This window comes from Vipera ursinii (genome assembly GCF_947247035.1).
Source record: "Vipera ursinii genome assembly, chromosome: 6".
Taxonomy (NCBI): Eukaryota; Metazoa; Chordata; class Lepidosauria; order Squamata; family Viperidae; genus Vipera; species Vipera ursinii.
This window is the reverse complement of record NC_139515.1, coordinates 58,634,517-58,647,989: the sequence shown is the minus strand read 5'-3', so window position 1 is coordinate 58,647,989 and position 13,473 is coordinate 58,634,517. Positions and strand designations below refer to the sequence as shown.

The window sequence follows — 13,473 nt, the reverse complement described above, 5'->3', positions numbered from 1 at the left end:
TTTCTGCAAATGGCAACAACTCTGCCCAGTTCATTTGCTGGTAATTGACATAGCAGCGCAGGCACTGCTCCACTATAGCATTAGCTTGTTCTGCAGATCCATTTGTACTTGGATGAAAAGCAGAACTGAGCCCCTGGGAGGACCCAATCATCCTCACAAACTCTCTCCAGAACCTAGCAGTAAACTGGACCCCGTGATCTGAAATGATGCATTTAGGTGCTCCATGCAGTCGGTAGATGTATTGCAAAAAACACCTTCGCTAGTTTCTTGGCTGAGGGGAGGCCAGTACAGGCGATGAAGTGGGCCTATTTGGAAAACAGGTCTATCACAGTCCAAATCATGGTGCTCCCCCCACTCTCCGGTAGCTCCACTATAAAGTCCATGGCTATCTCCTTCCAAGGTCTGGCTGGGTCAGCCACTTGCTGCAGCAGCCCTGGACTCTTCTCTGGTAATCTTTTGCTGGCCGCACAAACAACACAGCTCTCCACATAGATGTCTTTCTTCATCTTTTGCCACCAGAACTGACGATTAGCAAGATGCAGTGTCTTCAGGAACTCAAAGTGGCCTGCCTGTGTAGCATCATGGCTGTGTTGCAGGACTTGCAGTTGCAGGTGGTCTGGGATATACAATTTATCCCCCTTCTATGCCAACCCCTCCCTCATGGTCAGCTCTTTCTGATGAGCCACAAACCATGCGTTGGTTTGTAGCTCTTGCTTCAGCTGGTGTGCTAAGGCATCAGTGTAGGGGTGAGCTCCTCTTTTTCTCCCGCCTTCTGGTTGTTGCTTGCCCCACTTGCTGCCTATCGAGAATGACAGAACTCACCACCTCCTGTTGAGTGCTTTTGTATTGGGGCATGTGGGACAAGGCAACAGGCAGGAAATTCTCTCTCCCCAACCTTCCCCGGACTGTATTTTTCTCTGGCTATTCTATGATGGAAACTCTATCAAGGAATGAATACAGGTAGTCCTTGACTTACACTTGATAGCTTAACAGTTGTTTGAAATTATGGTGGTATCCCAAAAGTTAATTATGAGTTATGGCTGCTGCAATGCCCCATATTCATTCTCCCTTACAATCAACCGCATTGATGCTGCAGTGCCACTATCTTCTCCCTCCTCCTGCCCACTGGGTCTCTGCAAGAATTTCTCTCTCACAATGGCACCCTACTGTCCTTAAGGTGTCCTTAAGCCTGATTCCCACCCTACTAGGATCCAGACACTTTATGGCCATTGCGACATGCAAATGTAATGAGCAGGCTCCATTTCTGCAGCACTGTGCAATCTTGTTAAGGCAACAAAACAGGGCAGTTTGTCTCTCACCTGTGCGGCAGTGACTTGGAAGCTCAAGGACTACCTGTATGGAGCACTTTGAGCTACCAGAATCTGCTGATAAGGACTCTGACTCTTTACTCAGAAGCCTCACATCTGCAGGGGCTGAATCAAAAAAATTCCCTTGCTCACTCATTGTATAATCTTATCAAGGAACAAATATTCCTTTGTCCTGTATCTGGTTATCTCTAAATAGGATACTAATCAGTAAAGTTGTCTGAATAAAGCATGTCTGGTAAATCAGTTTTAGATCCAATTTCCTTTATGAACTTTCTTTATGAACTACTATTTATTTTAATTTTAATATGAATGTTTAAACTAAAACATCACTGCTGTTGCTCTTTAGGTTTTCATGGTTAGGCATGGATTCTTTAAGCCTGTCATGTAGATAAACTCATGTAGATAAACCTGAATCTTATGTATATTGTTATCTTTTTCATTTCAGCCTCTCACTGACTTTGAAATTAGTTTCCTAAATGCACTTGGCGATCTACTTGACCTCATTCCTGCCTTAAGCTCACAGTTAAGAAAAAGTTATTTTCGTTCTATGCCAGATGTTTCCAGGATATATCAATGGGATATGGGTCATTGCTCAGCTTTAATCAAGGTGAGATGTCAGAGCATGCACAGTCTTATTGCCCTGAGATAACCCAGAAGTAAATACAGTAAACAGTGGTCTATTAAAAATGGTGTATCTACACTATCTGCAATATACACTAGGAACAAAATACATACATGTGGTAATACAGCAAACTCCAACACACAGCAGTTACAGCAGGAAATGTACAAGAGAGAGAGACATTCCAGCAAAAGCCCTCCCTTTTATACTCACTCTCTTAAAGGGTTGCAGACACAGACACAGACCCTGCTGAATCATTCCTATCATTGCATCATCCACCTTATATTACACCAGCTGGTTAGCCTTTAAATCATTACCCTGACATGAGAGCAGTAGCATTTTTTAAAATTTTATTTTAGGATTACAAGGACTGATGAAACTGATTACAGCACAACTCAAGCAGTACAAATATTAATGCATTGTCAACACAACCTGCTTATTTTCCATTATTCTCATTACCTGGATTTTCAGGAGCACTGCTGTAACCAGCTGAATTAGGAAGGAGGAAGTCATCAACCCACAAACATTGATTCATCTCTTTCAACAGCTTAAAAGTAGCCTAATTCTATTTAATCAGAGGCTTTTCAATTTAATGCAGGATGTGAATCCAACATGAAATTAGGGAAACCCAAGTTTCACACATTACTAGGTAGCATGAGAAACCATAAATTTTAGATGCATTTTTAGCAGATTGGATTTAAATGGCAGGCACTGTAGAATATACTGAAGAAATTAAGACATATATTTGTTTTTCAAATGTTTTGGAGCTAGATTCCTGCACTGAGCAATGGGTTGGACTAGATCAGGGGTGTCAAACTGCCACCCACCCCATTGCCAGCAATGGCAAAACAGTCCCGATACGTCGTGTGACATCACGTGACGTCACGAGTTTGACATGTCTGGACTAGATGATCACCAAGGTTCCTTCAGTCCTAAGATTCTATTTCTTTAAATTCTTGGGGTTCAGATGCCCATAAAATGGTTGTTTCAATGTTGGTTTGTGATGTTGCTTCTAGTTTTACCCTGTCTGATGAATGTACACTGGTTGTTATGCTATTTAGGTTGTATTATTTTTAATTGTTGTTGGCTAGCCAGACCCATTATGATGAGATGGGTGGTCTTAAAAAAGTAAATAAATTAATAGTTCTGGTTGCACTCCTCTAGACTGGACAGGTTCATAAATTGAGGGTCCATTTCTGCTTGCAGGTGTCAGCTGTGACTAGGAAGGCCTTTACATAATTCCATTTTATGTCTCAATTCCAAACATTCCCAGATCACGAAAACCAGTTCACTGTAACTTCTCGACTGAACAATTGTAATGCAATTTACATGGTGTGTTTTTTGAAAACTACTTGAAAGCTACAGCAGGTCCAGAATACAGTGGCTTGAGTCTTATGGGTGCTTCTTATTTTCCTCAGATAATACCGTCACTGCAAGAGCTGTACTAGTTGTCAATGCTGCAAACATTGATGTTTTTGCACTGACAATATAAGAGGCAACCTTTTGCTTTAACTGTTTGGCTTTGAATCACTAAAGCGCAGGAGGAATTCAACCCAGATGTTTTGAGAAGATAAGAGCGTGCTTCAGAAGAGAAGTGAAACTTTGTGTGTTAAACTAAATGGTGAATGTGATTCATGATGTGTAATTAAGGGAGGGAGATTCTGTATGATATGATGGTTAAAGGGAGGAGAATTCAGATTCTGGCATCCATCCATGAGTGCTGTTGCTCCATTCTAATTATTATAGACTTTTTTGGAATAAATAATCATGCCGTGTTCTTTGATCTGCCTCCTTAATTGGAACCATGACACTAGTTACTCATTGGCTTTCAAATTTAATTCAAGGTTTTATTTGGAATTTTAAAACCTGATATAGCTAATGATCTGGATAAATTTGAGATTGCCTGCTCCCAGGGGTCTCTGACAGCCTTGCAAGACAGTTCAGAAAGGAAGCAAGTTCAGGTGAATGAATTCTACTTTATTGTAAGATTACATCAACAGAATCTTGCAAGTCTGAAAGTACGTTTCTCCCCGGTTGCTTTTACAGTCCAAGAAATTAGGCAGGGTCCCTTCTGAGATGCTTGCCACACCCACATCCCTGCTGCAGGCTAAACTGCCTCTTATCTGCTGGGTTCCCTGAGCTATGTTCCTTCTCCTGTCTCAAAGTCATTCTTACATACCATTACAGTCTCTGTACAATAAAATCATTTGGTGTAAACAGCCATCAAGTCCTATCTTTGAAAGTGTATGATCATCAGGGACCATGTAGGCAGCCTTTTTCAACTGCTATTCCTTTCCTTTGAACAGATCTTCACCTGAGGTTAGATAAGACCACACACATACAAAAGAGGTGGGCTTGGTTTGCACCATTGCATCTGCCATCTTGCCAATTTTCACACACAAGCACGCCAGTGATGGTGTCCTAATTCTGTGCAAGGCATGCTAAGAAAGCTAATTTGAAAAGTTTTCATGACTTCTCAGTTCCATAGGTTTGCTGAATACAGTGGGGGCCCGCCTGCCCTCCATTCTTTCTTTTTTATTCTTATCCAATGGATAGAAGCAGGAGGAAAAAAAACCCACATTTTTGTCTCTCTCTAAATCCTTAGTTTTTGCAACACCTTCAAAATTGTGTAAAGCTAGTTCTTCTACTAATATTTAATTCACACCACTAGTTGTATGCAGGCTATTAAAAATACTAACCAACGATTAATAATATGATTTTTAAATGTTAAGTTCCATAAAAGGAAAACAAAAGTGATTTGTCTGTTATTTATAGATAATTACGGTAATTCATTCTGTTTCTCAGGTCCTCCCTGGATATGAGAATATCTATTTTGCTCATTCTAGTTGGTTCACATATGCTGCCACTTTGAGAATATATAAACACTGGGACTTCAAAATTACTGACCCACAGACAAAGACAGGACGTGCCTCTTTCAGCAGTTATCCAGGTAATTTAGATGAGTGAAACATGCCATATGTGTTTCTTTGTTTGTCTGTAAGCTAAAGCCTTTTCCAGGTTGGACCTCTATGCACACACTGAACTTAGAGACATAAACCAAACAAATTTCTCCCCATTCATATTTGGAGTATACCATCCTCCATTGTCTATGCTAGATGAAGATAAACCAACATAGCTCAACAGCACTGCAATCAGAAGAGTGTTGTAGAGTTTTATAATGTAATATGAAAGTACTTGGACACAACACAAAGACAGTTACATTTCAGTTGTACAGATGTCTAAATTAGAATTGAATCTTAAGTAATAAAATAAATCATTTTTGTGGTGTCTTTTGTGAGGTGAAAAGCAAGGAGAGCTTTTCCCAGGGTGAGTCGAAATTAGGGGCAAATATGCAGCATTGCAGTCCTTTATCTAATATGTTCCCATCCTGAAAGTTAGGACTGTATGTATCACAAAATGAAACAGGAATAGTTAGATCCATCTTTAATCCTCCTTCACCCCTATAGTTCACATGTGGCAATCATTCCTCAAACCATGAGATGGACTGAAAGAGAGTACATTTTTTTGGCTGGTCTTGTGAATAATTCTACATGTATTTTGTTAAAATTAACACAGAATCATAGGATTTTAACATGCCTGGGGTTGAAAGTCCATGGATCATGGTCTGTATTATCTAGATGAAAGGTTACTGGCAAGGGATGGACTGACCTTACAAGAACTGGAAAGAATATATTTGGAAAGCGACTGCCTCATCTTATCAAAAGGGCTTTAAACAAAAATTGAGGGGAGGTGCCCCAATATTCATGACCTTTAGAACCTAATTCCAAGCAAAAACCACTAGATAATGAATCATATAAGGAGGTAGGGAGTAAAGAGAAAGAAGAAATAAAAAAGAAAAACAGAATGAAGTAGAGAGTGATGAAAAAGATGGAAATCCCAGTTACAAAGTAGGAGATATAAGAAACCCAAGAGCCATAAAGGACTCAAATACCCAGTGCTTTTTTTGTCATAGAACTCACTGGAACGGAGTTCTGGCACCTTTTTTAACAGATTTTCCAAGTTTTAAAAGTAACTTTTGAAAATTTGATGTTTGGTCCATGTGGACTTGAGTTACCCTGTCGAGCATAGCAGGTTGGCGGCAAAATCATTAAAATGGTGCATGTAGGCTACTTGTGTGTCAACTCCAATGCATGCGTACTTCATCCAGCTGCTCAGCTTGTGGCACTGCTCAGCTTGTGATTGGTCGTGTGGTTGCACACTGAGTGCTTACTGTGGGCGACGACCACTATGTTTCGTTACACAACTGACATGTGGTGCAAAAGATAAATAAAAGATTAACAAAATGTGAGTTCCAGCACCTTTTTTCTTACAAAAAAGCACTGCAAATACCTATAAACTAACACTCAACGTTTAGGGAACAAACATTAGTATTAGTATATGAACAAACATTAGTATTAGTATATGAAGGCAGAGATGATATAGTTGCCATTAATGAAACTTGGTGGGATGAAACTCATGACTGGAATGAACTGATGGAAAGATACTAGGAGAAGTACAAAAAATGGAAAGAGGGACACATAACTAAGGCAGAATATCAGCAGATAGCCCAAATCTGCAAAGATGAAGTCAGGAAAACAAAGGCTCAGAATGAACAAAGACTTGCAACAAAACTCAACGACAATTTAAAAAAAAGTTTCTTTCAACATTTGAAAAAGTTCAGGGAAACGGTCGGTCCACTAGAGAAAGAAGATGGCAAGGAAGTAAAAGGTAGTAGAGAGAAAGCAGAGCTGCTTAACTCATTCTTTGCATCAGTCTTCATGCAAAAAACAAAACTATAGCCCAATGTAACAAAAACATAACTGTAAAAAGGCAGACTAGAAATAAAAATTAAAATAAGCAAGAAAATGGTAAGAGAACACCTGTCTGACCTTGATGAATATAAATCACCAGGACTTGATAGATTACATTGCAGAATTCTGAAGGAGCTGGCACATGTTATGTCAGAACCATTGTACCATATCTTTAAAAAAATATCTTGGAGCACTGGGGAACTACCAGAGGAGAGGAAAAGAGCTGATGTGTTCCCATCTTCAAAAAAAGGGGGGGAAAAACAGACCCAGGAATTTACAGGCCGATCAGCCTAACATCAATACTTGGGGAAAAACTGGAAAAAATAATCAAAAAGCAGATCTATGAACATCTAGAAACAAATAAGTTATAACTAGTAGCCAGCACAGATTTGTTAAAAAGAGTTCATGCCAAACCAATCTTATTTCATTCTTTCATAGAGTGGCTAAATTAGTGGACCAGTGAAATGCTGTGGACATAGTATATGCTTAGACTTCAGCAAGGCATTCAACAAAGTAGCACAACCTACTTCTTGGTAAACTGGAAAAATGTGGGATAGATAGCATTGCCACCAGATGAATTTGTAACTGGCTGACAAACCGTACTTAAGGGTACTACATTAATCGTACGACAGTACGAGTCGTCCTTAATGGTACTACATCTACATGGAGGGAAGTAAGCACTGGGGTACCACAAAGTTCCATCTTAGGCTCAGTACTCTTCAAATTAGCTAGAAAAAAGTGGGATAGACAACATCACCACCAGATGGATCTCTAGCTGGCTGACAAACTGTACTCAGTGAGTAATCCTCAGGGGTACTACATTCACATGGAGAGAAGTAAGCAGTGGGGTACCACAAGGCTCCATCTTAGGCCCAGAACTCTTCAATATTTTCACTATTTTCAATTTTCAATATTTTCATTAATGACTTAGATAAGAGAATAAAAGGGGAGCTCAGCACTCGGTCTATAAAAGGTTCACCATCACTGCTATAGGGTCTCCAGTTTGAGCAGGCGGTTGGACTACAAGACCTCCAAGGTCCCTTCCACAGATCTATTCTGATTGAAAGGACATTCATGTTGTGCAAATGAATGGTCCCATATAAATAACACCACTAAGAAGGTCTTTACCTGATTGTGTTGTGTTGGAGAGACTGCAAGAAAAGCCTCTTTGGAGACTTGTCCAGTCCTGCCCAATCCACATTTCTAGACACAATTGTTGACAGATAAACTTTAATCTCTTCACAGATAGTTCCAGTATGGAAAAGTTCACCACTTCCAGAGTCTCATTGTTGAATATATTATTTAGCTGAATTTAGTTTTTCTTTCATTTATAATCAGTTGATTCTGGTGCTGCTGTTGCTGTAGAGTCTTTGTTTTTATCTATTTAATTTCCTTCATTCTGGAAATAAAGCATTAGAATAAAAAAATTATGAAGGATTTCCTTTTGAATAAGAAACTTTTTGAAAATTCTTGTTTCAGGCCTTTTGGTTTCCCTTGATGACTTTTACATACTTGGCAGTGGATTGATTATGTTGCAGACCACAAACAGTGTATACAACCTTTTTCTTCTTAAACAAGTGGTACCCGAGAGCCTCTTTGCATGGGAGAGAGTCCGTATTGCCAATATGATGGCAGATTCAGGAAAGACCTGGGCCCAAACCTTTGAAAAAGAAAATTCTGGTTGGTATATTTGAATGGGAATCTTTTCACCCATGATTCGTGTGTGTGTGTGTGTGTGTGTGTGTGTGTGTGCACGGTAAAGATTTAACTATTTTCTCACTGCTCTTTAGGTACCTACAATAACCAGTATATGATACTTGACACAAAAAAGATCAAATTACAAAGAAGCCTTGAAGATGGGACTCTTTATATCGTTGAACAGATCCCCAAACTTGTAAAATATTCAGATCAAACAAAAGTTCTTCGTAATGGTAAATATGTAAGAGTTTTGGAATAATGGAATAGGGGAGAGGGCCAAAGATAAATAACCTCAGCTTAAACTTCCTAATAGAAATTGCAAATAATCTCAACATTAGTAATTGCAACTTATCAGGAATTCAAAATTTCTATTTATAGAAATTATGCGTGTGTGACACTTTAGCACTAAATGCAAATTTCTATTGTGCTACAGATGTTAGACAATGTAAATCCACATTTTTCTGGTTAATTTGAAATACTTAAATACTTCAGCTTTGCCAAAGGAAACCTCCTTTTATGAAATTTTTCTACTATGCTAGTTTGGCTCACCTTCTGTTCAGACTCGGTGTCTATGGAGATTCTCAGTCATCCAGGTCATAGTTATCCCAAAGTTGCTTTTTTCACAAGGCAACTGGACTTTCTTGTTTTTTCTTTGAAGATGTTTCGCTTTTCATCCAAGAAGCTTCTTCAGCTCTGACTGGATGGTGGGGAATGGAAAGTTTTATACTCCTTGCAGACAGCTGTTCATTTGCATTCTTTTAGCTAGTCATTAATGCTGTGTGGAGGCTTATCTGTGTCCTCCAAGTCACCTGAGTGATGCAAATGTATGTGGAGCCTTCTTGGAACTGTTGAAAGGACTGTGTTGTAGACTGGAGATGTCATATCCCTCCGCTTCTGTTGAGAGAGGACTGTTCAATTTTGACATATAGTACTTGCAACTGAATACAAGCAATGTACAAAAGCTCCAGGTGAATTCATTTACTGGTAAAGCCTTGTTTTGACAGGATACTGGCCTTCCTACAACATCCCTTTCCATAAAGTAATTTACAATATGAGTGGATATACAGAATATGTTCAAAGGTATGGTTTGGAGTTTTCTTATGAAATGGCTCCAAGAGCTAAAATCTTCCGACGGGACCAAGGAAAAGTAACTGATATGGAGTCCATGAAGCACATCATGAGATATAATAGTATGTCATTTTAAATTTTTCTATTGATTTGTTTTTAGATTATTTTCTCTTCTATAATAAAAAAACTCATTAACAAATATTTCTTTTGCAATAGCAGTATCAGGTCAATTTTCCCAAACTTAAACTGTGAAACTCTTAGCCATTATCTGTTGAATCTTGTTAAAATAAACAAAGAAATGTTGAATTTTAAATGCCTGATGAAGAACAGAACAGAACAGAAAACTTTTTTGTCACTTTAAATGTACACTAATCAGCATACATTAAAATCAAATTGCATTGCATACAGGTCTCAAAGGGTCACCACCTCCAATAAACACTACATCAGGGGTAGGCAACCTCGGCTCTTTTATGACTCATGGACTTCAAATCCCAGAATTCCCGAGTCAGCTGACTCAGGAATTCTGGGAGTTGAAGTCCATGAGTCATAAAAGAGCCGAGGTTGCCTACCCCTGCACTACATAAATATGACCAAAAAATTGCATATACCCACATAACCACATGTTCTATGACACAGAGAAACAACACAGTCTAGTTCAGATTATGTATAGATGTGCATGGTGAGAAAAATGAATCTTGTGAGTTTACCAGCCAGATGGCATAGGGAACAAAGCTGTTACTTTGTTACATTTTAGATACATTTAGATATGTTTTCCAAGTCCATGAGTGATAGGAACCAAATTTTAATTAGTTATCTTTACACAGCTTCTCAGAGCAGACCCTCTTTTCTACTCTCTTATTCTAACCTGCTCCATAGGAAAAAATCCAACTGGGGTGGCAAGAAATGTCTCCGAGTTCTTTGAAGGAGAGGCAAGAATCAAATGACAGACCTCTGACTGTACAGATACAAGGTTCATTCATAGTTAAGCAAGAGAGCAAAAACTTATCCTCTCCCCTTTATTTCCAGATTATAAGGAAGATCCGTACACAAAACACAATCCCTGCAATACCATTTGTTGTCGACAAGACTTGAGCCACAAGTCTCCGGTTCCAGCTGGGTGTTATGATTCTAAGGTAAACATTCCTTTAAAGATATTGCCCCACTATAGATAGTTGTGAGGTTGAGTTAACTCATATTATTCTGCATACACAATACCTGCCCCGCCCCCTGCACATCATTATATGCACCTGTAATTACTTGTGCATTCAAGTGCAGGTGCCAGGAGCTGACAAAACCACACTACTTTGACCATCACTGATACCATTTTTATCACACTTCCATTGATAACAACTTTCATCTAATTAACAGTTAAAAATAAAACGAGGATTCAGTGTAAATACTTGTTTCAGTGTTAGGACTGTAAAGTATAGCTATTGCAGAGGCAGCCTGAAAATTATTCCAGCTTCACGATATAGACTAGTACAGTATAAAATTTAATTCTCCCTTTAAGATAGAGGCAAGGGGTCTCTTGTAGTCCTAACCACCCTGCTGGCTAACTGTGGTAGAAGTTCAGAATTGTAGTTTAGTAACCCTTGGAAGAGCCATAGCCACTCCTATTCTTGAGAAATTAATTTTGACTAAGGAATATCATAGTCTTCATTCTTAACCTGTGTGTACGTTACAGGATCCAAACTGACAAAAGGGACAAAAGGATTATTCTCCCAAGTTTTCAGGCTTGTTTTGGAGTCCCATCATGGGGGAGCCACCATCAGCCCAAAACCCTGGAAGAATGAAACTTTGGTTCTGATAACTGACTCAGATTGGATCCTGCAACATTTTCATGGGACATGTATATTTACCTTCATTCATGTGTGTAGTCTACAATATTTGATTTTCTGGAAGGAAGATTCAGAAATTTTGAACATTGACTTGTCATTTTTAACCAATGGTGGGATTCAAATATGTGAACAACTGGTTCTCTGTGTGGATGCCGCTTCTGGAAGTCTATTCTGGGCCTGGGCAATAAAAAATTAGCTACCAGTTCTGTTGAAATGGTGCGAACTGGCTGAATCTCACCACTGTTTTTATCCATCTATTTTGCAATAGTACGGAAGACTCATACAGGAACAGAACATTGAGATATTTGTAATCACTCACTTTTTACTTCAGGATGTCAAAAAGAGAAATAGCAAGAATTGTGAGAGGAAATAGTTAAAAGAGTTAATTGAAATATGGGGAAAATATGAACAGAAGGGCATTAAAAAAAGAAAGAAAAAGACAAAACCAACAAACAGAAAAATCCCAATCTATATCATTAAAACGATATAGGCAATAAATGGCAAACACAGCTGAAGTGTAGTATAACTCCTATGGATGGGGACTCTACTCATTCTGGCTTGAGGTATTAGCTTGGTCTTAACCTTCTTTGTAATGGCTTGCAGGTTGCAGCCAACTTATGCTGAGGGGAAGATTATTCTAAAAAGAGCCACCATTGAGAAGGCACATCTCAGGTCTCAAAATATGACAGTTTCAAGGAAGGGATATGGATATGCCCTTCCAATTGTAATGTGTGGGAAGGAGAAATATTGTTGGAAGCAGGCCACCTTGCAAATATCCTGGTCCTATGCTAGGAGGGGTTTCATAGGTGATAACCAGCAACTTGACTTATACCCAGAAGTCAGTCAGTGGAGCTCATGAAATAAAGTGTCTCATGGGTATCACAAGAGATTCCCAATACTACTACACCACCAGTTGTTGGTTCTGGATGGTTTTCAAAGATAGCTGTATGTACAACACATTACAAGACTGGGTATCTTTGGCAGAGAAGAAATAGCATAGGACAATTGTTAAGATTCTCTCACTAAGGAGGCTGGTTGTTGAAATTTCACCATGCTTTCATTGCTAGGCAATGTGGCTTAATATTTGATAGATAATCTGCTCATAAAGTCAGCTCAAGACAAAACCTGGATGAATCCAAATTTGTTGTCATGCATCCTCATGTGCCAGCTTTCCCTTTTTATTTAAATCTAGGAAATTACTCAGGCCTCTCTCCCTGCTTTACACAAAATTAAAATACACAAAATCATATGTCACCAGTATCAAATGTATAACTCAGTATCTCCATTCTGGTCTTCATTCACCTTGCTGTATAAAGGGGCCTGGTTTGGGGCATATGTGATTCAGTTAACATGGTTTGGATTGTCCTGGGCCATTTCTGAATGATTTTGCTTTCTTTTAATGTCACATAGAAAGCAGAAAAAGCATGAATTAAAATGACCTATTCATATTTGAAGGAAATTTCAGAAATAATTTGTGCATTTTATATTTGTGAAATATCCATCTACCCCTTCTTTTCTTCTCTTTTTTAAAATTTTGTATAGGTAGCAGATATCAGTATGGCTGCAAAGTTTACAGCCTATGCCATCAATGGGCCACCTGTGGAGAAAGACCTACCTGTCTTCAGCTGGGTTCATTTCAACCAGACAAAGCACCAGGGTCTACCGGAGTCATATAACTTTGATTTTGTTACTATGAAACCAGTGCTGTGAATAATCTGTATCTGAGGATTTTAACATATGCAGGAAAATTAATTGTGTTTACATTTTTTCTGCTGTATCAAATAAACTGACCTGGATATACCTTGATTTTACCCTTGGCTTCTTATGAGAAAGAGAAAGCCTGATATATGCAAGTAGGTATGGGCATAATAGCATATATAGCCCTTGGATTTTGTTCATTTCAGATAAATGATTTCTATGGAAGAAATAGTCTGATTAGGATGACGTATTACAAGTGACTGTTGATTCTAGATGAATTCTGGCAGATGCTTAAAGAGATTTCCAGCAATCTCAGGGTGGAGTTGTTGAAAAATAATAGCTCTCTGACACTGTCTCTTGATGGGGAGGCATTGCCTCCAAAAGATCACATTGGGATGGAAGAAACCTATTGG

The 13,473-nt window shown here is 38.8% G+C and overlaps 1 protein-coding gene across 1 annotated transcript in view; it reads left to right on the top strand.

Annotated features, from left to right (window-relative positions):
* PLBD1 (phospholipase B domain containing 1) overlaps window positions 1–13,168 on the top strand; it is a 38,830-nt gene extending 25,662 nt beyond the window's left edge. The window contains exons 5-11 of the mRNA XM_083366749.1: window positions 1,774–1,935; window positions 4,753–4,897; window positions 8,238–8,438; window positions 8,549–8,689; window positions 9,461–9,646; window positions 10,551–10,657; window positions 12,905–13,168. Of these exons, the coding sequence (XP_083222875.1) occupies window positions 1,774–1,935; window positions 4,753–4,897; window positions 8,238–8,438; window positions 8,549–8,689; window positions 9,461–9,646; window positions 10,551–10,657; window positions 12,905–13,072 (1,110 nt within the window). The 3' untranslated portion in view covers window positions 13,073–13,168. The remainder of the gene's footprint in view (window positions 1–1,773; window positions 1,936–4,752; window positions 4,898–8,237; window positions 8,439–8,548; window positions 8,690–9,460; window positions 9,647–10,550; window positions 10,658–12,904) is intronic.
* Window positions 13,169–13,473: the final 305 nt, after the last annotated feature.